Source organism: Artibeus jamaicensis, unplaced genomic scaffold (assembly GCF_021234435.1).
Source record: "Artibeus jamaicensis isolate MK-2021 breed Jamaican fruit bat unplaced genomic scaffold, CSHL_Jam_final contig_548, whole genome shotgun sequence".
In the NCBI taxonomy this organism is placed as follows: domain Eukaryota; kingdom Metazoa; phylum Chordata; class Mammalia; order Chiroptera; family Phyllostomidae; genus Artibeus; species Artibeus jamaicensis.
In genome coordinates this window covers 25,168,742-25,193,001 of record NW_026521883.1, presented here as the reverse complement: position 1 = coordinate 25,193,001, position 24,260 = coordinate 25,168,742, and the positions used below count along the sequence as shown (strand labels likewise).

The 24,260-nt window shown below is 40.6% G+C and overlaps 1 protein-coding gene across 7 annotated transcripts in view; it reads left to right on the top strand.

The window, feature by feature from the left end:
* SLC28A2 (solute carrier family 28 member 2) overlaps positions 1–24,260 on the top strand; it is a 57,304-nt gene that overhangs the window by 8,199 nt on the left and 24,845 nt on the right. For 4 of the 7 annotated variants that reach the window (XM_037152161.2, XM_037152145.2, XM_037152165.2 and 1 more), the window contains 9 exons: positions 9,538–9,677; positions 16,998–17,181; positions 18,819–18,960; positions 19,566–19,679; positions 20,028–20,105; positions 21,158–21,238; positions 21,641–21,721; positions 23,899–24,024; positions 24,103–24,233. In XM_037152161.2, coding sequence (XP_037008056.2) covers positions 9,538–9,677; positions 16,998–17,181; positions 18,819–18,960; positions 19,566–19,679; positions 20,028–20,105; positions 21,158–21,238; positions 21,641–21,721; positions 23,899–24,024; positions 24,103–24,233 — 1,077 coding nt within the window. Of the gene's footprint in view, positions 1–9,537; positions 9,678–11,799; positions 12,078–12,979; positions 13,077–13,210; positions 13,300–15,795; positions 15,888–16,997; positions 17,182–18,818; positions 18,961–19,565; positions 19,680–20,027; positions 20,106–21,157; positions 21,239–21,640; positions 21,722–23,898; positions 24,025–24,102; positions 24,234–24,260 lie in introns of those variants that run through there. The other 3 variants (XM_053670171.1, XM_037152190.2, XM_053670172.1) reach the window with 3 other exon arrangements.

Here is a 24,260-nt window from a genome sequence, read left to right as displayed (position 1 = left end):
GCAGCCCTGAACAACACCTAGCTTCCTGAATTCCCCACATACTACCAACACCAAGCTGTACGTGCAGCAGATTTTACTAAAGACTTGAGGAAAGGAGGGTGAAATTGAAGTCCAGGACAGAAAATGTTAACTGTCCTTTTCTTTAATTGCCTGTTGGCCTTTCACCTCTGAAAAGACCTCACTGGTCTGGTCTTTAGTGACCACCCTATTGCTCCATTTCTTTCCCTTCTCCTTCCCTTTTCTACTTGCTCCTCCTAAGATGCTCCAATAATTCCTGCTACATTACTTATGCAGGACAAGATAGCCATCACCTATTGCATGCTTACTTTGCACCAGGCACCATGCTAAGTGCTGTATACTCCTCAAGTAACTGACATTATCACTTTCCATTGCTCCAGATATTATTGGGGCTTATACCTAGGAGTTTTAATTTTTTTTAACAAATAATTTTAAAAATAATTTCTGTGTGATAGTGGCTGGGGGTCTCTGCTGTAATGGAGCTTCATAGCCAAAAAGCCAATCAAGATAATTTGCCGGAAAAAAAAACCCCAACCCTCAAAATGACTTCCTGCCAAGATGGAGGCAAAGGTAGATACACTTTGCCTCCTTGTAGAACCAAAAGAAGGACAACACAAATTTAAAAGCAAAAAGCAACTAGAACTGTCAGAAAATTGAGCTGTGTGGAAGTCTGAACAACCAAAGAGTTAAAGAAACATTCATACAGACCTGTAGAAGGGGCAGAGACAGGCAGCCATTGGGGCAGAGAGGACACCAGGCAAGGCAGAGGCTAGAGGACCAGGCGGGCTAGGCAGTGGCTGGCAGTCCTACATTTGTGTGCAGATAAAGCAGGAAGAACAACTGGGGAGTGAGACAGACTGCACAACCCAGGGTTCCAGTATGGGGAAATAAAGCCTCAGAATCCCTGACTGAAAAAAGTGTATGGGGATTGCTGTGGTGGGAGAAACTCCCAGCCTCACAGGAGGGTTCACTGGAGAGACCCACAGGGTCCTAGAATATACAAAAAGCCACCCATATGTGAGTCAGCACCAGAAAGGCTGAATTTGCTGTGGGTAGTGGGGGATATGATTGAGAACCAGCTGAGAGCTGAGAATCGAAGCGGCATTGCTCCCTCTTGGACCCCTCCCCCACATACAGCACCACAGCGCAGTGATGTGGGTTGCCCCGCCCTGATAAATACCTATAAGTGATGACAAGACAACCAACCTATAAGATGCAGAGTTCAAAACACTGGTAATCAGAATGCTCACAGAAATGGTTGACTATAGTAGCAAAATAGAGGAAAAGGTGAAGGCTATGCAAAGTGAAATAAAGGAAAATATGCAGGGAACAAACAGTGGAGGGAAGGAAACCAGGACTCAAATCAATGACTTGGAGCAGGAGGAAGAAAGAAACATTCAACCAGAACAGAATGAAGAAACAAGAATTCAAAAAATGAGGAGAGGCTTCAGAACCTCTGGTACTACTTTAAATGTTCCAACATCCAAATCATAGGGGTGCCAGAAAGAGAAGAGGAAGAGCAAGAAATTGAAAACTTATTTGAAAAATAATGAAAGAAAACGTACCCTAATTTGTCAGAAATCTGACAAAGGTAATAGACTTCCAGGATGTCCAGGAAGCTCAGAGAGTCCCAAAGAAGTTGGACCCAAGGAAGCACACACCAAGGCACATCATAATTACATTAGCCAAGATTAAATATAAGGAGAGAATCTTAAAAGCAGCAAGAGAAAAAGAGATAGTTACCTACAAAGGAGTCCCCATAAGACTATCAGCTGATTTCTCAAAAGAAAACTTAGAGGCAAGAAGGGACTGGCAAGAAGTATTCCAAGTCATAAAAGGCAAGGACCTATAACCTAGATTACTCTATCCAGCAAAGCTATCATTTAGAATGGAAGGGCAGATAAAGTGCTTCCAAGATAAGGTCAAGTTAAAGGGGTTCATCATCACACAGTCATTATATGAAATGTTAAAGGGAGGGACTTAACTAAGAAAAAGAAGTTAATCAAAACTATGAACAGTAAAATGACAACAAACTTACAACTATCAACAATTGCACCTAAAACAAAAACAAACTAAGCAAACAGCTAGAACAGGAACAGAATCACAGAAATGGAGATCATGTGGAGGGTTATCAGTGGGGAGGGAGGTGGGGAGAGAATGGAGGAACAGGTACAGGGAATAAGCATAAATGGTAGGTACAAAACAGACAGGGGGAGGTTAAGAATAGTATGGGAAATAGAGAAGCCAAAGAACTTGTCTTTACCACCCATGGACATGAGCTAAGGGGGGGAATACAGGTGGGAGGGAATGCACAGGGTGGAGGGAAATAAAGGGGAGAAAAAAATGGAACAACTGCAATGGCACATTTGATAAAATGTACTTAAAGAAAAAACCCGCCCCAGTTGGTGTGGCTCAGTGGATTGAGTGCTAGCCTATGAACTGAAAGGTCATGGGTTCTATTCCCAGTCAGGGCACATGCCTGGGTTGCCAGCCAGACCCCCAGCTGAGGGCATAGGAAAGGCATCCGGTTGATGTTTCTCTCACACACACTGATGTTTGTCTCCCTCTCTTTCTCCCTTCCTTCTCCTCTAAAAATAAGTAAATAAAATCTTTTTAAAAACTCCACAATTCTCAAAGAAGAATAATGCTGCCACTTTTATACAAACGTTTTTCCTCCAGACTACAATATGAGAACGTTATGACAAATAGCCATATCAGAGAAAAATATAAAAGGTGCCAAATGATTGACACACAGGTAGCTCAGGCAAAAGAAGAGGACAGTGAATTCATTGGATGCTGAAAGGGAGTCCAAAGGCTTTCAGAAAAAGAGGCAGTCATCTGAGCTGGATCTTAACAGATGAGGGTTATGACAACAGAAAGAGGGGGAGGAGGCGTAGGGGCTGGGCCAGGACGAGAAGCAGAAAGTTGGGGTGAAGAGCAAGGACTCTGGGCTCAGGCATAATTCTGTCATTTGCTCACTTTGGTATTCGGCAAATTGCTGCATCTTTCTAAGTCTGAGTTTCCTCATCTGGAAAACTGGGATAGCAACAGTATCTTTCTCAAGGGTATGTGGTCAGGATTAAATGAGAATATGTGTGAAATGCATTTCAGTGACTGAAATATGGTTAGTGAACAATATAGCTTTAAAATAGCAAGGGATCTGTATTAGGAACTTTATACTTCAGGTGTTAAAATTTTTGGAGCATGTTACCATTATATAAATGTTTTTCCTTTCACTTTTGTTGTAATTTAATTATTTGGGAATGAGGTCACTGTGCCCCTTACTGACTCCAGATCTTTCCAATCCTGCCTTGAAAGGAAAAAACCCAGGAGAGATAAACCCTGAAATGCTTATTAACAAATAGAATTACTTCCTATCACGTATTTCCGAAAGAAGAGTAAACTGTCATCAATGGAATAAGGTTACAGCATCATGGGGGAGGGTCAGGATTGGGGCACCAACACCAACTTTCTCAGACTTTGTCCACTGAGCAATTTAGCCATGGAAAATCATTAGCCAACTCTAAATCAATGAGTAATATTAGAGGTCAGGCTTTTCTAATTAGAATCCAAGTCAAAAGGCTCCCAAGAAGTTCAGCAAATAGAGAATAAAGATTCTAATACACAGTATGACTAACTGTGGGAGATGGCTGTTGATGCAAAGTCTCCAGAACACAAACACGCTGGCAGGGCCTCGCTGGGTCCTCCACACGCCTCATCCATGCCCATCACAAGGCTGAGACAGCTCATCCACCTGCTGCTCCCTGACATGGAGGCCCTCAGCTCGGTCAGCCTCCATCACCAGCTCTGCTCTGCAAGGACTGAAGTGGCCCCCACAGTGGTCCCAGAACCTGTTTTCCTACAGCTCTATCACAGCTTTCTCAGGCAGAGCACTGCAGAGTTAAGTGGAGGAAGATGTTGGAAATGGAGGAGGAGGTGTTTGAAGGAGAGACAGAGAAAAGAAAGGGAGGGGGGTGGAGTCAGAGGGACAGAAATTAAAAGAGGGGTGTAAAAGCAGAGGGCAGGAAAAAAAGTAGAAATCCCTAATGGCAGGGCAGACGGGATATAAATCCTTAGGACTCACCATATTCTCATTCTGCTTTCTGTGGTCAGATAACATTTCTTTAATCTTTCCATTAGGAACTTTTAGAAACTCTTTACTGAAAAAGCAGCTTGTCTAGCACGTGGTCCTGAATTGGCCAAGCACAGCGCTGCAGTGTGGAGGGGTACTCATCATCTCCCTTCTCTGTTTCCACACCTTTCACACGTTCAGTGTCTCATTACTCTGAAAGGAACCTGGGTTGGGCCAAGGCTAGAGAGAAAAATACCTTAAGGTTCTTTTTTAAAAAATATTTTATTTATTTATTTTTAGAGGGGAAGGAGGGGCTAGAGAGGGAGAGAACCATCGATGTGCATCTCATGTGGCCCCTACTGGGGACCCGGCCCAAAACCCAAGCATGTGCCCTGAAGGACCTTAAGGTTCTTGAAGGCAAAATTGAAAAAGCATCAGGATTTCATGAGAAGTGGAAAACATTTCTTAAAATAAACTATAATTGGACACCTAAGACATTATAAAAATGATGGGGTTCTTGGAAAACACTTATTATCGCCACCCCTTTAAACCATTTTAATCGTCCCCAGTAGTTCAAATGGCTTGGTATTCAGGGTCAGCTTTATCCAACTCTATTCAAAGGTGAGATTTGAAGAAATGTATATTTAAATTCTTCCCTTTGCGTTCTACTCCATCCATGTCTTTTTTTCCTCCTTCACAAGCTCTTCCTTGCAGGAACTTCCTCCCTGGTGAGCAGGAATGAAGGCCTCAGCTCTAACTAGCTCTAACACAAACTCTATGCCTAGCTCTAATACATGCTTAACTACAACTCATGGCCAAGTGAGGGAAAGTGCCAATGGGAGGGGATGAAAGAAAGAGACAAGTGAGTATAAGGATTGCTTTACCTAGGGTAGGAGGTAGCACCAGAGAAGATGACAGAAAATTCTTGTTTGGAACATACTGGTGCTGGAATATCAGTGGGTCATCTAAGAGGAAATGCCCTTCAGGTTTCTGGAAAGACAGGAGTGTGGGAGGAGATTTCTCAGGGCCAGGGTTAGAGAATGGGATTGGATATCATCTCCATAAAGTAGAGGTGTGTGATAGGCGGTTCAATGAGGGCCTCAGTACATGGCCCGCAGAGCACAGAGTCCTTATGCCATGCCCATCAGGTCACTGCCTGTGGCTTGACTTACAATACCTACAATCAGGGCACTTATGGTTAACCAGAATGTGTTAAAGGTCCATTTTTGCTCTAAAAATCTATATGACTCTACAATATTAACCTGCTCCACACCCCTAGATAACAGCTACTTTACGACCTGGCTGGCGCCAAGGCAAGATGAGATTGAGCAAGGGAGGAACAAGAGGGCCTCCAACTACTTCTCCTTGGTACATTGATCTCTTTAGCGATCTTCTTGGAAGAAAGATAATTTCCTAATCTGTGTTCTTGCTTAGCAGATAACGAGATAATCTGTCCAACATTAGTTCAGCCACTGATGAAAAAGTTGGACTTTCACTTTGTTGGTTCTCTGCCTTTCCTCTTAATTCAGTTTCCTCTGGGCACTCCCCCTAGTTAGAGGGAGCAAATGCCTGAACTCTAGCACACTCTACCTGGCTTTATCACATGCTTAGCTTCATTTTAAACAAATTCTCAGTATTTTCTCCAGAGGGAGCTAAACGACATTAGCTGCATTAACACTGGTGGACCCACCCAGTATTAAGGCCTTCCTAAAGCTCAAGAAGGGGTCACATGTGAAACTGCGTCAGTGGCGTCAGAAAGATCCAGTTGCTCAAAGCCATGTGGGTCCTCCCCTTAGAGCAGGTCTTCTGCCTTAGATAATAGATTTTAGACCATTTGTGTGTATATATGAGTATATGCTTCATTTGGTATTTCAGAGATTTTCATGTTTTCATTTTCATTCAATTAAAATGTTTTCTACTTTCTTCCAACTTCTTTGACTTATGTAAAAAATACTTGGACTCGTAAGTAAAAAATACCAGTATTTTTTAATTTCCAAATATTTGGGGACTTTCAAGATATTTTTTGTTAATGATTCCTAGCTTAATATTTTTACTGTCTTAGAGTACATTTTGTACACTTTCAACCATTTAAAATATTCTAAGGGGTTTTTTTTGTGTGTGTGCAGAATATTGTCTATCATGGTGAATGTTCTGTATATACCTAAAGTCAATGCATATTCTGCTCTTGTTGGGTGAAATGTTTAAAAAATGCCAGTTAGGTCAAGTAAATTAATAATGCTGTTTAGGTGTTGTATTTCCTTAGCATTTTCTGTCTGCCTGTTCTATCAATTACTGAGAGAAAAGTATTAAACTCTCTAAACATAATTGTGTATTTGTCTATTTCTCCTTTCAATTTTGTTGGTTTTTGCCTTACATCCTTTAAAGCTACATTGTTTAGTCCAGATACATTTGGGATTGTTGAACATTTTTGGTGAATTTACTCTTTTCCATTAATGTAGCATTTTTTTAATCTCTAGCAATATTGTTTTTTTTTCTGAAGCCTACCTTTTCTGATATTACTATAAATACTTCAGGGTGGTTTTTTTGGTGTTTCCATAATATCTTGTTTTCCATTCTTCTACTTTCATTTTATGTTTTTATATTTAAACTGAGTTTCTTACAGACAGCATACAATTGGGTCTTGCTTTTATTTTTTAAATCCAACCCAGTAATCTCTGTATTCTTTGGTGTGTTTAGACAATTTATGTTTAATGTAGTAGTTATTGATGTGGCTTGATTAAAATCTATCATTTCACTAGGTCTTTTCTGTTTGTTTCATTTGTTTATTTTTCTGCCTTCTTTTGGATTAATTGATTACTTTCATTTAATTTCTACAATTGGCTGATTATTTAACCTCTAAAGTTTTTTAGTGGTTGCCATAGGGTTTGCAATTTACATCATAAAAGATCAGATTCTATGTCTAAATAATATCACAGAGCTTCATATGTAGTCAGAAGACTTCACAACAGTATACTCCACATTTGTTCCTTCAAGTTTTGGATTGATTTTTCAGATATTAAACCATCCTTGTATTTCTGAAATAAATCACACTTGATCATGGTGGATGATCCTTTTAATGTATTGTTGAATTTGGTTTGCTAACATTTTGTTGAGAAGTTTTGTATCTATGTTCATCAGAGATATTAACCTGTAATTTTCTTTTTTGTGTTGTCCTTGCCTGGTTTTGATATCAGGATAATGTTGAGGGCCCCCCCTCAGGCTCATAGATGAGTTTGGAAGGCATGGGCTCTTAAAGAGATAGTCCTTAGTTCACCCTAAGCCCTGCAGGTCTCATGCACATGCGTTCAGCTGTTCTTCAAGGACAGATGTTTGTGGCCTCATTTCTCAGGTGCTGGTCTGAAAAGTTGGGGTCCCCAATGTGGGGGTGCCCAAACCTTTCATTCCTGAAGGAGAATCTTCAGGTTTTGAGTTTTTTTCTGATGGTAGGTTACCATGCCAGGGGGTGGGTGGGGCTGGCAGTGAGATTTATGATGGGATTGTGTCTCAGCTTCCATATATTTTCCCTCTTGTTTACCTGATGTGAAGGGATCACTCCATCAGTTTTTAGGGTTTTTTTTTTTGCAGATGAAGTTGTTCCATATATAGCTATAGATTCATTGTGTCTGTGAGAGAAAATGAGTTCAGGTTCTTCCTTTGTCACCATTTTGAACCAGAACCCCTTTTAAGTGATGAACTTTAATGTCTAGAATATGCATTTATTTTTTATAGATTCTAATTGTCTTTTAAAAAATCTATCTTTTTATCTATTTTGTTCATCTTTCCTTCTCTTTTTAGAGAAAAATAGTTGTATTTATTTTAAATTACTCAATATTTCCAATACCTGAGTAATTTATGAATTTGTTTCTCTTATCTGTTTTTTTCTCATGGTTTTGGTCATTTGGTCCTATTTTTAAAAGATGCCTTGCAATTTTAAATTAGATACTGAGCATTATAACTAAAAATCTGTGGAAGCTCTGGAGATCTTCCATATACTTGAAGAGTGTTAGCATTTCTTTTATTAGGAGTGTCAAGTAGAAATGAATTGACTTGATCTTGTTGAGACTTTGCTTTATGCTTGTTATTTTGCTTTGTGTTTCCTCGGGCATAGATTTTATTGCTAAGGGATGTCTCTTATTACTGGGTTATGGCCCTTTTAGGGTCTCAATGGGAAGCCTGATGTGTTTATGAAGGTCCACATCCAGTGGGGCTTGAAATGAACACTTAACCTCTCCAGCACCACACAGCTGCTGCATTTCTTTTTTTTTGCTGAGTTTCTTGGTATCTTGTTTGGAACATATACAACTTTTAAGTTGGCCAACAATTTCAAAACAAGTTTACAGGTTTTTTTTCCTATTTTTGGTTCTCTTTTTTTTAATGATTTTTTTCTCTCAAATTGCAGCCATTTGGATTGCCCCAAAGTTCATCCTCTCTCTCTTTAACCTAGTAAGACTTCTTAGGTATCGTTTCTCTGCATTGTGATTTGAAAAATAAAATGTCCTTAGAAAAAGAGCTAGTAAAAAGGCAGAACTCAACCGTGCTTTCCTTCTTTCAAAGATCATAGACCCTCAATCCCTTTGTTTCTCGGTCACTGAAATGCTTTCAGACTGTTGGTTTGTATGTTTCATGTAGGCTCTTTCGTTGTTTTCAACAGGAGGGTTAGAGACAAGCTACTTCAATGAGACCAACAGTGGAAGTCCCTTTATTTTCTCTAGTTTTGCCTGCTTCTACTAGTAATCAAGGGACAGGTAAAAGCAAGGAGGTAAAATCTTACACTATTTATACTCTACTTATTTCCCACGTGGGTTTGTGGTAGGCTACTTACTTTCTCTGAGGGTAAAGCCCAGGCACTTTAGCTTCCGTGGCAAATGAGCAGAGCTAGCCTCTAATCCTAGCTCTACCCTACCTAGCTGTATAACTTCAGACAAATGATCTTTTCGAGTTAATTTTCTTTGTACCTAATATAGGATTAGTAGCTGACTTGCTTACAAAAATTTGATGAGGATAAACAGTAAAAGTAGAGAAAAATCTTTTGAACGACTGTAAAAGGCTACAGAAACAGAGGCATCTCTTATTTAATTTTCACCCCACAACCCATAAGTAGCACAAAACTGAGAATGAGGATCCCAGGATTTGCATTTGGCTTACTCACTAATTAGCTGTTGACTCTGGGTAAATCAATTCATTCTTCCTGATCTGTAATTTGAGAGAGCTTATCAAACTATAGTTTATAAGACAAAAAGAAAACTCTGAAGTAATGAAGCCCAAGACTGTTTGTAAACCCACAGTTAATTGAAGGAAGGTACCTGCCAGATCAATTATCTTCCTCTTGGCAGTTGGGTTATGTCAATAATACCTGCATTTAAAGGAAACTGGATCCCTTGGACAACTGAGATGAGTACTGTAGCCTGCACTTAGAAGATGAACATGGATTGTTATGCCTCCTACAGGAAAAGGAAGAGGAAAGAGAGGGTGAGAGAAGAGAGAGATGTGCTCACTGGCATCACTGCACCTGGACCGAATGCCAAATGTCAGGATCTGTGCCTATCATTATGCCTATGCCTGCCCCCAGAACTGGAAGTCATCGAAGGTAAAAATAAAACCCAAAGATTAAGTGTGAGTGAGGATGAGTCAGATAGACCTCACAGCCACAGTGAAATAATAGTCAGACATCATTGAGCAACCTGCCAGTGGGGGCTGTGTTCACCTTAGGGCAGCCCGGACTTCCTGTGAGGAGTTGGTTCTTGAAGTTGCTCCTGTGAGAACTCTTTGGTTCTTGAAGCCTAGAGCTAGGCAGAGTGGAAAGTGACTGAAAAGGTAAGTTTTGAGCCTCACAGGGAGGTGCAGCACTGCTAGCCCGCACCCTCTGTTCTAAGAGTCCCGTCAGAAACTGGCAGAAAAAGACCTCATAGAGTGATTAACTGATTTTGATGTATTGGTTGGAAACTTCATCTACTTGATAGCAAATGTCTAGATAATAAGCTTAACACTTAAGGATTCAGGTATTTTGAAATGATCATATTTTTGCCATACTGTAAACATAAAGTTATCGAATTCCCTTCTTCCTCTGTATCCATTAACAGCTCCTGTAGTGCTTGGCTGCTGTGTGTATTTTCTTTCTTGTTAAAAATTATATTTTAACTCCCCCCAAAAATGTCAGACTGAAAAATGTCTGTAAATTTCCTGAATTATTACAATAATAGTCCACAGCTATAAGGTCATATGCTGTTTTTCAAATTCGTTTTCTATATTAAATTACATAATTTTTCATGATGATCTTGTGAAATAGCATTAAGTAATTAGGTAGGGCAAAAATAACAGAACCGGACCCAGAGAAGTGAAACGAGTTGCTCTTTGTCGCAGAATATAACACATTTACTCTGCAGGGCTTTTACGGTTGTGTGTGTATGTATTTCACTTATTTAACAAATATTTATTGATTGCCTAATATTATGGCAGGACTTGAGGCTGGGGATACAGTGGTGAACAAGACAGCCTGTGCTTGAGGACATCACAATTGTAAACGTTTAGAGAACTACGTCTCCCGGAGAGTGTTGCAGCAGGGGTGCAGGGGAAGAGGGACAAAGAGGAAAGCTTCAGTGAAGAGGGGGCCTGGTAACAAACACCTGAGGGAGGTGTAGGAATTTATTGGGCAGATAAATAGGGCAGTGTGTTCAAGTCAGAAAGAACAACATCCACACACTTGCAGAGGTACGAGGGAATGGTGCGTCTTTAGGGCACAGCATGCAGCTAAGTATTACTGGAGGGTAGGAGTAGGCAGAAAGTAGATCATTTTGAACAGTTTGGAAGAATCCTCTTTCCCCTTCCATACACTCTCCCTGCGCCCCATCAGTCATCGAGTCTTATGGACTTGTTTCCTTCTATGCGACTTTGCTGCTTGCTTTGGTTAGAGCCCCATCATGTCTGCCCTACACCGTTGTTTTTGTCTCTTGGCCGGTGTCCCATCCTCAGTGTGCATCCTTCCAATCCCCCCTCCTCCTGCCTTCCCATTTGGTTCCGAATAAGCCCAAACTTTGAGCCTGGCTTACAGAGTCCCCCCCTCCTCTTGTACCTGACTGCATCTCCAAACTTCTTTCTGAATAGACCACCCCATTCCACTCACATTTTCCCTCTTTGTTCCTTAACTAATTTCTTACTTCATTTTGTCCTTTCTTAATTCCTCAAAAATTCCTCTCCATTCTTTAGCTAATTGTTGCAGCCCCCTCAGGGGGCTCCTTAGGGAAGGCCATGCCTCTGTGTCCTCGTTCAAGTGTCTCTCTCTGTTGGCATATCTTCTCCCTTCTCCATCACTGATCCTCTACTTACCTTTCAAGACTTTCCAGACTCAGGGCAAATGTTACTGACTTCGAGAACCTTTTTGGCACATCTGTGTTCCCTGAATGGTCTGTAAGTTCCTTCATAGCCCAGACAATGTCTCATTCATCTTTGTGTCTTCAGCACCCAACACAGTGCCTGGGTGGTAATGAGTACCCAATAAATATTGTTGAATGGGTTAATAAAGGCTTCCTAGAAATTATTTGGCATTGAATCCTGAATAGCCCTACTTTCTGTGGTTTTCCCCCCTGTAGTAATTGTCTTTCCCATACAAAAAGCTAAGTTTTCTGAGGGCAGAAACCTTTCTCTTACTTTCTTTTACATGCTCCTTGGTGCCTAGTCCAGTGCTGGCCAATGCTTCTGTTTGTATGCCTGTTAGGAGTTTCTGCAGACTTCTTATATCTCACCCTACAAATTAATAAAACTACATAACTGTTTAACTTGAGAGCTGCGCACAGAGGAGGGCCCAAGACAGAAGAGCCAATCACAGGAAAGCCAGTCCCACCCTGTTCTTTCAGAGTCCATCCCTGTGACTGACCCCAACTCTGCCTGTGCTCACAGGAAGAAGGATTAAATCTTGAAGGAACCAGGATCTTTCAGGGCTGAATTTTTCTTTCCATCTTTTACTGAGGAGACAGAAGGACCCTTCAAACTGGTATAAGAAAGGGTGTTTGGGGAGGGCAGTACCCTAATTTACCAAATTTCTTAATTGATCATATTTAGACCAAATTTAGGTTGTTCTCTGCCTGTATAAGAAGTTCCTATTTTACACAACAAAAATCTGTTTATATGTGTTTAATGAAATTATATTTAAATGCTTGAAGAGATCACATACTGAAAAAAACAATTCCATGGGGAAGGAAATTTTCTGCAAAGAAACACCTCAGAATGAGTTTATAAATTTGAATATTTGTCTTTTAGGGTTGCTTAGAGTTAAACTCAAATGTTGCTTTAGTTTCTTGATTCTCTCATTTTATTTTAAAACTTTATTTGCTGACTATCCTAAGTGTAGGTTTCTTTTATTTAACTAATGAGGAGCTCTCTTAAGATCCTCCAAAACCAATGTTGTGCTTCAATATAGTCAGGAACTTGAAAGCCCGTTAATCTTTGTTTTCTCAGCCATATGTTGGGGTCTGGGTCCTCCCCAGCACTCTGCCTCCCTTTCTGCTTTCTCCTTACCTAGCACAGCTCACAGGGCTCTCCCAGACTAGCAGGAGTAGCAGCCCTTTGAGTCTTCCTTCACAGGAACTAATAGTGTCCTAAAAGTCTAAGACCTGGTTCAACCACTGATTCATTTCAATTCCTCCTGCCCTTTATTTCTCTTCTCTTTATTAACTCTTATTTACCTATTCACAACAGGACATGGAAGTCTGTTTCATTATTTATTATATTAAAATTTTGCTTCCAGTATTCCCAATTTTCAGTTCTTAAAGAAATCGACTAAACCTCTAAACATTTTTAGCTTTTTCCTGTGGGTAACTAGCCCTAAACATTCTCCCTAGCTCGACATTACAGAATAACCAGTCTTTCAGCCTTGCCCCTGAATTTGTTTTTCAGTTGAGGAGAACGGGAGATGGAGAAAACAAATGGAAGAGAGGCCACCGCTCTGTCCACACTGGGGACTGGCCTAGAGAACCCAGGGCTTGAGCCCACGGTAATCCACTGGTTTAGTTTCTGTGGAGCTTTGTGGTTGGCTGCATGGCCTCATGTAGGGTCTTTGGCTGCTCACAATCCCCACTGACCCTGGCAAGGCCCTATGACTAACCGCAGCTCTACCTGTGCTTACAGGAAGAAGGGTTAAGTCCTAAGGAAACCAGCAGGACTGAAGAACAAGGACAAAAACTTGGGGATGTGCTTGGGCTTTCCACGCACCAGAGGTACAGGTGTTCTGGAACAGGTTCAGTGAGGACCTAAGGAGTGAGGGTGGGTTAAATGTGGCCAGTGGACTCAGAGGAGGTCAAAATTGCCCCATTGGCAGGAAGCTTATGGTCTTATTGTGTTGATAAGACTCACAGCCACCTGGTGTTACCATATGCACATCTATATTTATATGTAATTGTTACATAATCTTTGTGCTCTAAGTAATGGGAGGTGGTCAGACTGACAATAAAGATAACAACGATGAGAATAATAACAGCTAACATTTAGTGAGTACTCACTATTGTGCAGATGCCTTATGTAATTAATTTAATTTTCACAGCAACACGTGGGTACTGATTTTATTCCCTTTGTTTTCATATAGAAAACTGAGGCTTAGAAAAGAACTTAGCCATATCATTGAAAGAAAAAAAGGTCTTTGGGAATACTCAGATTTGGGGATGGGGAGAAAAACAATCAGATTAAAATGAAGGCAGAGAGGGACCATCGTGAGGGATAATAGTGAGAGTAAAAAAGTACTGTCTTGAAAGTCAAAAGAGAAGGAAGTGTCAATCAAGAATGAAGGCACAGTTCATAGTGCTGTCTGAAATGGGTCAAGGAAGAAGAAGTGAGAAAACTCTTTGAATTTGATTGTGGGTTTGGTTCTAGAAGTAATGTCTAAGACATGTGTTTGGGTAAAATGGGTCGGATGAAAGCCATGCTGCATGGTGTGGAACAGTCTGGATATTTATAAAAACGTGCAGAAGTCCTGCATTGAGAAGCTTAGATGAGGCTACTGAATAGTTTCTAAAGCTAGTGTGATCCAGAGCAACTCCCAAACAAAAGTTTGTTTTTGTGTGTTTTTTGAAATGTATTTTAAAGGATTGACAGAGAAAATGAGCTTAAAGAATAAAATTCTATTTTCTTCTCCAGAAATTCACTTCTGTATACAAATTGATATATATCAACATGGGTATGTGGGAATAAATTAGAGAACTTAAATCCCAGAGACACTTTTACAGTAAAATTGACAAAATTTAGTGACTAACTAAAGGCCAACCATTTTCAGTACATACACTGAGACCTGTTTTTATCCTGACTCCTGTTCTTGGTTCCTCAGAAAATTCTTAATCTGATCCTGCAGTGCAAACTGTTTATAGCTTCTCTTTCTTTGTGTAACTATCTGAATTTAGCCATGTGTACATATATAGTCACATCATGTCTTATCCATTCATCCACTGATGGGCATTTGATTGTTTCCCTGTCTTGGCTATTGTGAATAATGTTGAAATGAGTGTGGGCGTGCATACATCTCACCAACATTTTGTTTTCATTTCTTGTGGGTCCTGTGGGTATATACCCAGAAGTGAAATTGTTGGATCATATGGGATCTATTTTTAATTTTCTGAAGAACCTCCATATTGTTTTCCACAGTAGTTGAACCAATTTACATTCTCACCAAGAGAGTACAAGGGTTTCCCTTTTCTCCACATCTTTGCCAACACTAGTCGTAGCTCATGTCTTCTTGACAATAGGCATTCTAACAGGTGTGAGGTGATAGTTCATTGTGGTTTGGCTTTGCATTTCTCTGATGATTACTGATAGTGAGCATCTTTTCATGTACCTGTTGGCCATTTGGGTATCTTCTTTGGAAAAAGGTCTATTTGGTGCCTCTGTCCATTTTTTAATAGGATGGTTTGTTTTTTCTTATTGAGTTGTATGAGTTCTTTATGTATTTTTGAAGCTGGGATGACAGTGAAGAGCTCAGATTCTGAAGTGGGACTGCCTGAGTTTATTGTCTTTACTCCTTACAGCTTCCATTCCCTTGGGAAATGGAAGTTTCTTAACCTCTGTTTTCCAGTTTTTACATCTATGAAATGGGAATGATAATAATGAACAACCTCAAGAATTCTTAGGAGGAGTCAATGAATTATTATTGGTAAAGTTCTGAGAAAGTGCTCAGCATGTAAAGAGCACTACATAAATGCTCGTTAAGTCAGACTTCAATAGTCTTATCTGTTGAGCATCTGCTCTCAGGCCCTGCCCACACAGGGATTCTTGATGTTTTCCTCCTGGTCTGTCAACGCATATCTGATTGGCTGTTCAGAGTTATGGGTTTGTGTGGTGTTTGGCAAGGTATGGTCAAAGCTGCTTTTCAGAAGAAAAAGCCCTTTTCTGAATCTGGAAGCTAAGCAATGCCTTGTCCCTAGGAAACAGGAAAGGAGTAGGTCCCAGGAGTCTCTCCCTGATGTGACCAGTGTCTACCTCTGTGGTAGGAGATCACCGACAATATTGCCTGTCTAGGTTGGGTAGGGTTATTCTGACCTACTGCCCATTGGCACAGTTCCATCTAGCCTTTCTGGCACTGCTGGAACACTACCTAATGTCCCCCTGGCTGAATAAGTTTCCTTATTGATTAAGAGAAAATTCTTCCTCATGCCAGGTGATGGAAATTCTGGAATTGATATAAATGGGAGGGAGCAAGTTTTGTATCTTAATTTTTGGGTTCTCCTCAGGAGGAGCCTACAGCCTTTCACCAGGGTGAGGCGTTTCTGCAAAACACATGCCAGCTTGTTCAAGAAGATTCTGCTGTACCTGTTGTGTTTAGGTGAGGTGTTGGGAATTCCTGGAAGTGAGAGACGGAATTGTTTTAGAAAACTGACCTTGTGTCAAGATATTTCTAGATGGGATGCAACTTTACTCACAAACTGATCCAAAGGGTTATTTGATGTATAGATCTTAATACTGGCTTTGTAGTTGAAGTACATTTATTAAGTTGTATTTTTGGATAAGTAAAATCTGAGCAGAAATTATCTTTCAAAATTGTTTGATAGACTTAAATATTTCAGAGAATCTGGGCTTGTCTCTATTTTGGTGTCTTGATTCAATGCAGAACATGGTTTGTGCAGTCTTTACAAGAGAATCTTATAGTGTACATAACTTATTTGCTGGTTTGCTAGTAAGACCAATGATATAAAATATTTTTTCTAATATAGCAAACCTTTATTTAAAATATACTGTCAGTGATATATAGAACTTTTGCATCAATATTAGAGGCAGCTTGTATGGTGAGAACAAAAATTTTATTTGGGGTTCAGTCAAGGAGCCCTAGGTGAGGACCATATGGCTGTACATTAAGTCCTGATTTAACATTGTCAGTAGGTTCTGTCACTTTAGATGGAATGTGGTATAATGAACCGATTTTATCAGAGGCCAACTGATGTAAATAAGAGTGAAGTTCCTATGGCATCTCATCCACATTATAAGGATGTCTAAGGATGAAAGACATCCTTAGACAACTTGATATGCATCCTAGTAGTAGCCTTGTTTGCGTAGTTTGCTCAAAAGGAAAGATAAAAATGACTGGGATTATAAAGTTTTAGGAAAGATGACTTTTGGAGTATCTAATGGTGGATCCTGATCAAATCTACTTCAAGGGCAAAAAAATTTTATCAGAATAAATTCAAGGGGGTTCAAATTAAATTTAGACCAGTGGAAACATGTAACATTCAAACTAAGTTGGACACTTCTTGGGTATCCTTCAGAAGGAAACAACCACCCAGCCTGGCCTTGAGAACTGCAGCTCAGTCAGGAGCCGGGCAGCAATGTCGCTGGAGGGTTTTTCTTGCTTTAAGTCACAGACATTCATGACTAGAGCTTCATTTGCCTCTGGGGAGTTCTGACTTGCTCATCCATACTCTGCACCTTCTCCTTTTAGCTTATGCAGCCTACTTCCTGGCAGCCTGCATCTTGAATTTCCAGAGAGCACTGGCCTTATTTGTCCTCACTTGTTTGGTGCTCTTGGTCCTGGTTCACCGCTTTCTGAAACCGTTCTTGGGTAAAAAATTAATAAGATGTTTGAAGCCATTTGAAAACTCCTGTCTGAAGTGTTGGATGAAATGGTGAGTTAAGAGAAGAATCTCAATACCCCTGGCCCCCAAACTCATCCCAAACTGAGTCTGCTTCCCTTTTCCTCCTGTGACAGTTCCTGAGCTGTCCCTCAGACCCTCACCTATGCTTTTCAAAATCAATGCGTGGAGAGCAAATAGCAACAGGCCTCTGAGTACTGGACTTCATTTTCTTGTAGCCTCATGTATCAACATTGCTAGGGGGCAAGATGGGTTAAGTTTCAGAAAAGAGTTTCAGTCTGTTTATTGTCAGGATCTGTGACAGAAATAAGGAAAACTGTACTCTTCTGCAATGAAGTAATCAAAACAAAGAGGCTTGCAGCTGCATTAAGCTATCAAATTGATTTGATGGTCGTTTTACTTCTAGTCTCTGGGACTTCCCACACCCATTGGTGTCTTTGACAATTCCTTAGAGTATAATCAGCAAAATTCCTGCTCAGTGAATACTAAACTGGATCCTGCAGCAGCCACAGCTCACCTAACTAGCTGTATAGCATGCACAGGTCCTTTGATCACAGGCCTGGAGTGACAGATTAACTGTCATACTGTACGGAGTTCCTCTTTTCTGCCTGTTTTCCAATGGATGCAAAAAAAAAAAATAGGTGTTAAGAATGTTCACAACAGCAATTATTTGGAGAAATTCATGAGACCACAACCTCAATTTTGGATCACTGATTTATTTGACACTGAGGAGACAAAGCTAAAATGACACTATTTATTAGCAGGACAGATTCTGGAAGCCAGATTTTATTCACCTTAAATGAGAAGAGCTCACAGTAAGAACAGCTCCAAAATTCAGCTCTGATTTACAGTGCATTTTATCATTGTTGTTTCTGAGGCATCTCAATGGACAATGTGTTCTTTTTGTTTTGCTTTTATTTCACATGCACTCTCCTTTGTAATTCTTTTTTTTTAAAGATTTTATTCATTTATCTTTAGAGGGGAAGGGAAGGAGAGAGAGAGAGAAATATCAATGTATGGTTGCCTCTGGTGTGTCCCCCGCTGGGAACTGGCTTGCAACCCAGGCATGTGCCCTGACTGGGAGTTAAACCATGATCCCTTAGCTCGCAGGCCCATGCTCAATCCACTGAGCTACACCAGCCAGGGCTCCTCTCCAATTCTTTTTAAATGACTTCACACTCAGACATGAGAAATCCAGTGTCTGTATTTATCAAGCATGTTTGGTACATCAAGGGACCATAAGACCGTAGGGGTTGATTTGTGGCTTAGCCTTTACTCTTGCCCTTGGAGTGTTTGGAAATTGGGTGGGGATTCCTGGGGACCATGCATACATTTCCTCCTTTAATAATATTTTGGTTATTCACTAGTACCAGCTTAAAGAATGAGTCTTTATTTCACATCTTACTGATGTGGACGCTTGAGGAAGGAAGGCCATGTGATTTGCATCCTCACCTTGGACTCTTTAAACTTCATTCTGTGAGCAAGAGAATTGAAAAGACAGCTGCTAGCTAGGAAACCACCAGACGAATGTTTCTCAAGACAGGTCTCTATGTCTAATCCACTGAGTTATTTCACTTACCCTTGGGGTTAACTTCTATTTTTTAGAGGTAAGATGAATTATTTGTTATTCTGATTGAGTTGCTGACATAGTACTGGCATTCTCTCTTCAGGGTGTTTGCTGGAGTCTGCCTGGTTGGCCTTATCCTGTGGCTGGCACTAGACACAGCCCAAAGGCCAGAGCAACTGACATCCTTGGCAGGAATCTTCCTGATTATCCTCATCCTCTTTGCTTGCTCCAAACACCACAGTGCAGTGAGTTTCGGGGATGCAGGGTGGGCCAAGGGCCATGTATTACTGATTACAAAGTACATGTGTCGAACAGTGATTACGAAGGTAAAACTAAGTTCTTTACAATCTCTGGAATTTGCTTTTTTGATGCTTTTACTCCTAAGAGAAGTTTTAAAGTTCTCAAAAGCCCTAGACCACTTATTTTCATACAATAAGTTATAATCCATTAGCAAAACTTGATATGAAATTTGTGGATCTAGGCCAGTGTAAAAAAACAAAGGGGAAAAAAAGGATAGAAAGAAAATAGAATACGACAGGGAATCAGATGATTACATTGTGCATAGTAATATTGAAGTATTGGATTTGATGCTTTTATTTGTATATCTGTATGTATGTGCATGTGTCATATAATCTATAGACAGTTTTATAAACCATGTGGACATATGTGGATCTTTACTTATTCCTGCCTTGTTTCCTCCCATTCCCCACTCCCTCTTACCCCATGTTTCACTATAACATCCCGGGTTAGTTTCACCCTCAGTACATGTACCCATTGTTAAAACTCCAACCAGGTAATGGACAAGTAGGATTTAGAACTCACGTTGAAATAATATTCTTGTTGGTCCCAGGTGTCCTGGAGGACAGTGCTTTGGGGCCTGGGTCTTCAGTTTGTCTTAGGGATCTTGGTCATCAGAACTGATCCTGGATTTAATGCATTTCAATGGCTGGGAGATCAGATTCAGGTATGAAAAGTACAATGAGTGGGCTCTGCTCTTTTAGAACCCTAGAGCGAGGAGATCTGGGGGAAGCCTGCAGAGACTGGACTATGTCTTGATGATGATGGTGGCAGATCTGGTGGGAAAGGAAAGAGTGTCCTGGGGTATTATTCATCATATGAATAAAGAGAACTAAACTGCTGAGTCCTCTGTCATTCAGTGAGCAGCTCTTGGGAATATGGCCTGCCCCCAGGTTGTCAAAGGGAGGCCAACTTCAGAAATAGCAATAAGACCTAATCATGCATGAGGCTGATCGCATATTCCTCCGTATCCTTGTTGGCTTCACTCTTGTTCACTCTCTCTCTCTCCTTACAGATTTTCCTGAACTACACTGTGGCTGGCTCCAGTTTTGTCTTTGGGGATATGCTGGTCAAGGATGTCTTTGCTTTTCAGGTCATATCTGTTTTGTAGGCAGGAATGAGGGTCACTGTGGGGAGAGGGGTAAAGCAGAGGATGCAAATGTATGTCCAAGAGATCAGCCAGTCTCCATACCAGTTTGAACCTAAGAAGAGGATTTGATCCACCAGTAGAAGGAACAGCACCAGTCTCTCGCCCTTTGATCATTTCCATACTGAAATGAGAATAAAATAGAAGTGGGAGGAAGGGCTCAGAAAAACATCTTTTGTGGCTTGGTACTAATGGGATAATAGATATGTGATACATTTAAAATTTATTCCTAAAGTAGCTTGTGTTGAAGTATCCACTGAGTATCTACACTGTATGAGCTGCTCTTGGGAGGCTGAGATCTTAATTTAGAGTCTGCAAGGCAGTCTGTTTATGACATACACATTCACACAGCAGTCCTCCCTCACCAGCGAGGGATGCATTCCAAGACCCCCATATATGTCTGAAACTGCAGGTAGTACCAGACCCTATGTACATTATGTTTTCCCCCATATATGTACCTATATACCTTTGATAAACTTTAATTTAGAAATTAGGCAATTTCACAGATAGAAGATTCATTCTTACCATAGATCTTAGCAAAGTTAGCATACATTTTTTTCCCTTATTAAGTTGAAAATGTTCACTTTTTCTCTTAAAGAAAGCAGTTTACATGTTGTCTTTGGCATATTCAAATCACCAGCATCACAACTCTTGTGCTTTGGGGCCATTAAGTAAATAGGGTGACCAGAACACATGCGCTGAGATACTGCGATGGTCTTCCCTACAACCTAGATGGCTGCTAAGAGACTAACGGGCTGGTGGGTAGTGTGTAGAATAGACAAAAGGATTGTTCACATCCCAAGCCAGACAGAGCAGGACAGCATGAGATTCCATTACACTATTCATAATGGCACACAATTTAAAACCTATGAATTGTTTACTTTGGGAATTTTCCTTCACATATTTTCTAACCATGGTTGACTGTAACTGGAAAGTGGAACCGTCAACAAAAGGGACCACTGTAATATCTCATTAGTTGCCTGTCATTGTCTTTATAGAGCTTAACGATCATCATTTTTTTTGGATGTGTGATGTCCATTCTCTACTACCTGGGCCTTGTGCAGTGGGTAGTTCAGAAGGTGAGTCATTCTCCTACACCACTCAGGAGATGGGCCTCCATCTTGTGATCTTTCAAGAAGCATAAAAATGACACTTAATCTGGAAAAGTGCTTCTGTGTAGGATCTAGATGTTAGAACCAATATAAAAGGCAAACTTTCAAGCATGCCCGATATCAGATGGTCAGGCCCAGGCTCTAGGCTGGCTGAGCAGCAGAGCAGGAAGTGAAATCTACATGTTCTGGAAGCCAAGAGTCCTCAGTCCAGGTCCAGGCTGTGTTTGTAACTTGCTCTGTGGCTTTGGGCTTGTCACTCTACTTCTCTAGGTCTTAGTCTCCTTACCAGTAAAATGGGCATGGGGGGTTTTCTGGGTACTCTCCAAGATTCCTGCTAATGTTAATAATTTATGCTTTGTATCACTTTAGATTGCCTGGTTTTTGCAAATCACCATGGGCACCACTGCCACAGAGACGCTGGCTGTGGCAGGAAACATCTTTGTGGGTATGGTAAGTACCCTGAGGCCTTCTGCTCTTTTCTTTATTTTAAAAAAGATTTTATTTATTTTTATAAAGAGGGGTGGGTGGGAGAAAGAAAGAGAGAGAAACATCAACGTGCGGTTGCCTCTTGTGCACCTTCTACTGGGGACCTGGCCTGCAACCCAAACATGTGCCCTTTGGTTTGCAAGCTGGTGCTCAATCCACTAAGCCACACATGCCAGGGCTGCTCTTTTTTCCTGAGGGACAAATAGTGTGGAGGAAAACAGGTTGAGAAAAGTGTTTTCCTCCTGAAAAGTCAAATAAATGAACTGTATGGGAAGCCAATCAGCGATGAAATAAAACTTAGATGTTCAAAGGAAACTCAGTGTATTGCTCAGTGTACCCTTCATGTGTAAGAATACTTAGCTGGGCCTGCTTAATTAGTCTGGACATCCTCAACAACCAATGCAACTTAAAATTTTTTTAATTGATTTGAGGAACTGAGCGAGAGAGAGAGATTGGGCTTTGTCGTTCAACTTATGTATGCTCTCATTGGTTGATACTTGTATGTGTCCTGACTGGAGATTGAACCCACATCCTTGGCGTATTGGGATGATGCTCTAACCAATTGAGCTATCTGGCCAGGGCCAATCCAATGATTTAACACAGGAATTTAGGGAAACATTCTGGTCCAAATTTAATCTGCCTTCAGATTCTGTGTATGAAGGATATTTTCTCTGTGTTCCTGTTTCTTTTGTGGTCCTTGTTTTCCAGGGTCTCTAAGTACCTAATAGCTTGCCTTGCTCAGTGCTAACACCAAGGCTCTTCCCCATAATACATTGTCTGATACGTTTATATGGAATAGGTGTTCCATATGTGCTATTGACTGATTAGTTCAATGTTAGGGACCATGGCTTGTCAAACTGAAAAGGAGTTAGTATTAAAGTCTTTCTCTCTCAAGGCCTTAGTTGGATTAACTGTTTCTGAAATGTTTTCTGAGTACTTCTTCACACTCCCACCTTAGCATTCCACATTTTCCTGAAATCATCCATAATCAGCTTAGTTTTTAGTGCTAGACTATAAGCTCCTAAAAGTAAAACTTTGCCTTATTTATAGTAATATCCCTTAGTATAAGACTAAGCACCTAACTGTCAGTCGTTAAATGACATTATCTTAGGTTGATGCTAAATACAGTTTACAGAGTTGGATCTTCATAATTTTATCAAATTTCCACAAACATTATTTCTTTTGATTCTTTCATCAACACTGAGCTTTAATAATCTATTTTGCATTTCATTTAATGAGTACTTTTTAAGCAACTAATTTGTACTCAGGAAGTGCACTATATTTCATATGGTCATTCATTAAGTACATCAGGTCCTCAGAGAATGTCTGGTCAAAAAGTATTTCATTCATTCCTCCACGCCTGGCTTATTTCACTTAGCATAATGCTGTTCCATCCATGCTGTTGCAAAGGGTAGGAGCTCCTTGTTTCTTTCTGCTGCATGGAATTCCATTTATGATCTCACCTTTAACTGGAACATAATCAACAAAAGAAAAAAGCAAACAGAATATAACCAGAGACACTGAGATTAAGAACAATCTAACAATAACCAGAGGGGAAGGGTTTGTACTATAAAGGACACATGGACAAAACCAAGGGGGAGGGGTGGAATCAGGGGAGGGAGGTGGGTTTGGCTGGGGTGGGGGGCGGAAATGAAGACAACTGTAATTAAACAATAATAAAATAATTTTTAAAGAGTATTTCATTCAACTTTGTTTCCTTATAAAGTTGATGAGATGTCAGAGGAAGTTAACTCTTGTTTATATCAATTAGTTTATGGTAAAACTGGTTTCATATACATTGTTTTGCTTGAAGTTGCAGAACCTATTAAAGCTAAGTGAAGAATTATTGTGTATGATTTTAGACATGGAGAACTTACCAAAAATATATACCATTTACCTTCCATAGCATTTTAAAATCTAAACAAAGGAGACAAACAGGTATGAAAACAGATGAGAACAATGTCAGCTGGGTTATGATAAGGTGTCAGAGAGAGTGAGGCAGATGCTGGGAGGGCCTAAAAGCAGCCCTCTATGCTAGAGGGGCACTCACACTAGAGGGATATGTCCCTGGGGCAGGGGTGGGCACTTTGGGGTGGAGAGTCACATGCTCTCAACTCTGACTCGCTTCTCCTTCTTCATAGACAGAGGCACCTCTGCTCATCCGTCCGTATCTTGCAGACATGACACTTTCCGAAATCCATGCAGTGATGACTGGAGGGTTTGCCACCATCTCAGGCACTGTGTTGGGATCCTTCATATCCTTTGGGGTAGGCATAGTCTGATCACTCCTGGGTGAGCTCATATCTGGGTTCTGTAGATGCTGATTCTTAAGTCTACCCTTACAGATTGAAGCATCATCCTTGATTTCTGCATCTGTGATGGCTGCCCCTTCTGCTCTTGCCTTGTCAAAGTTGGTATATCCAGAAGTGGAGGAATCCAAGTTCAAGAAAAAGGAGGGTGTAAAATTATCCCGTGGGTAAGTCCATATAATTGGGGAGATGGT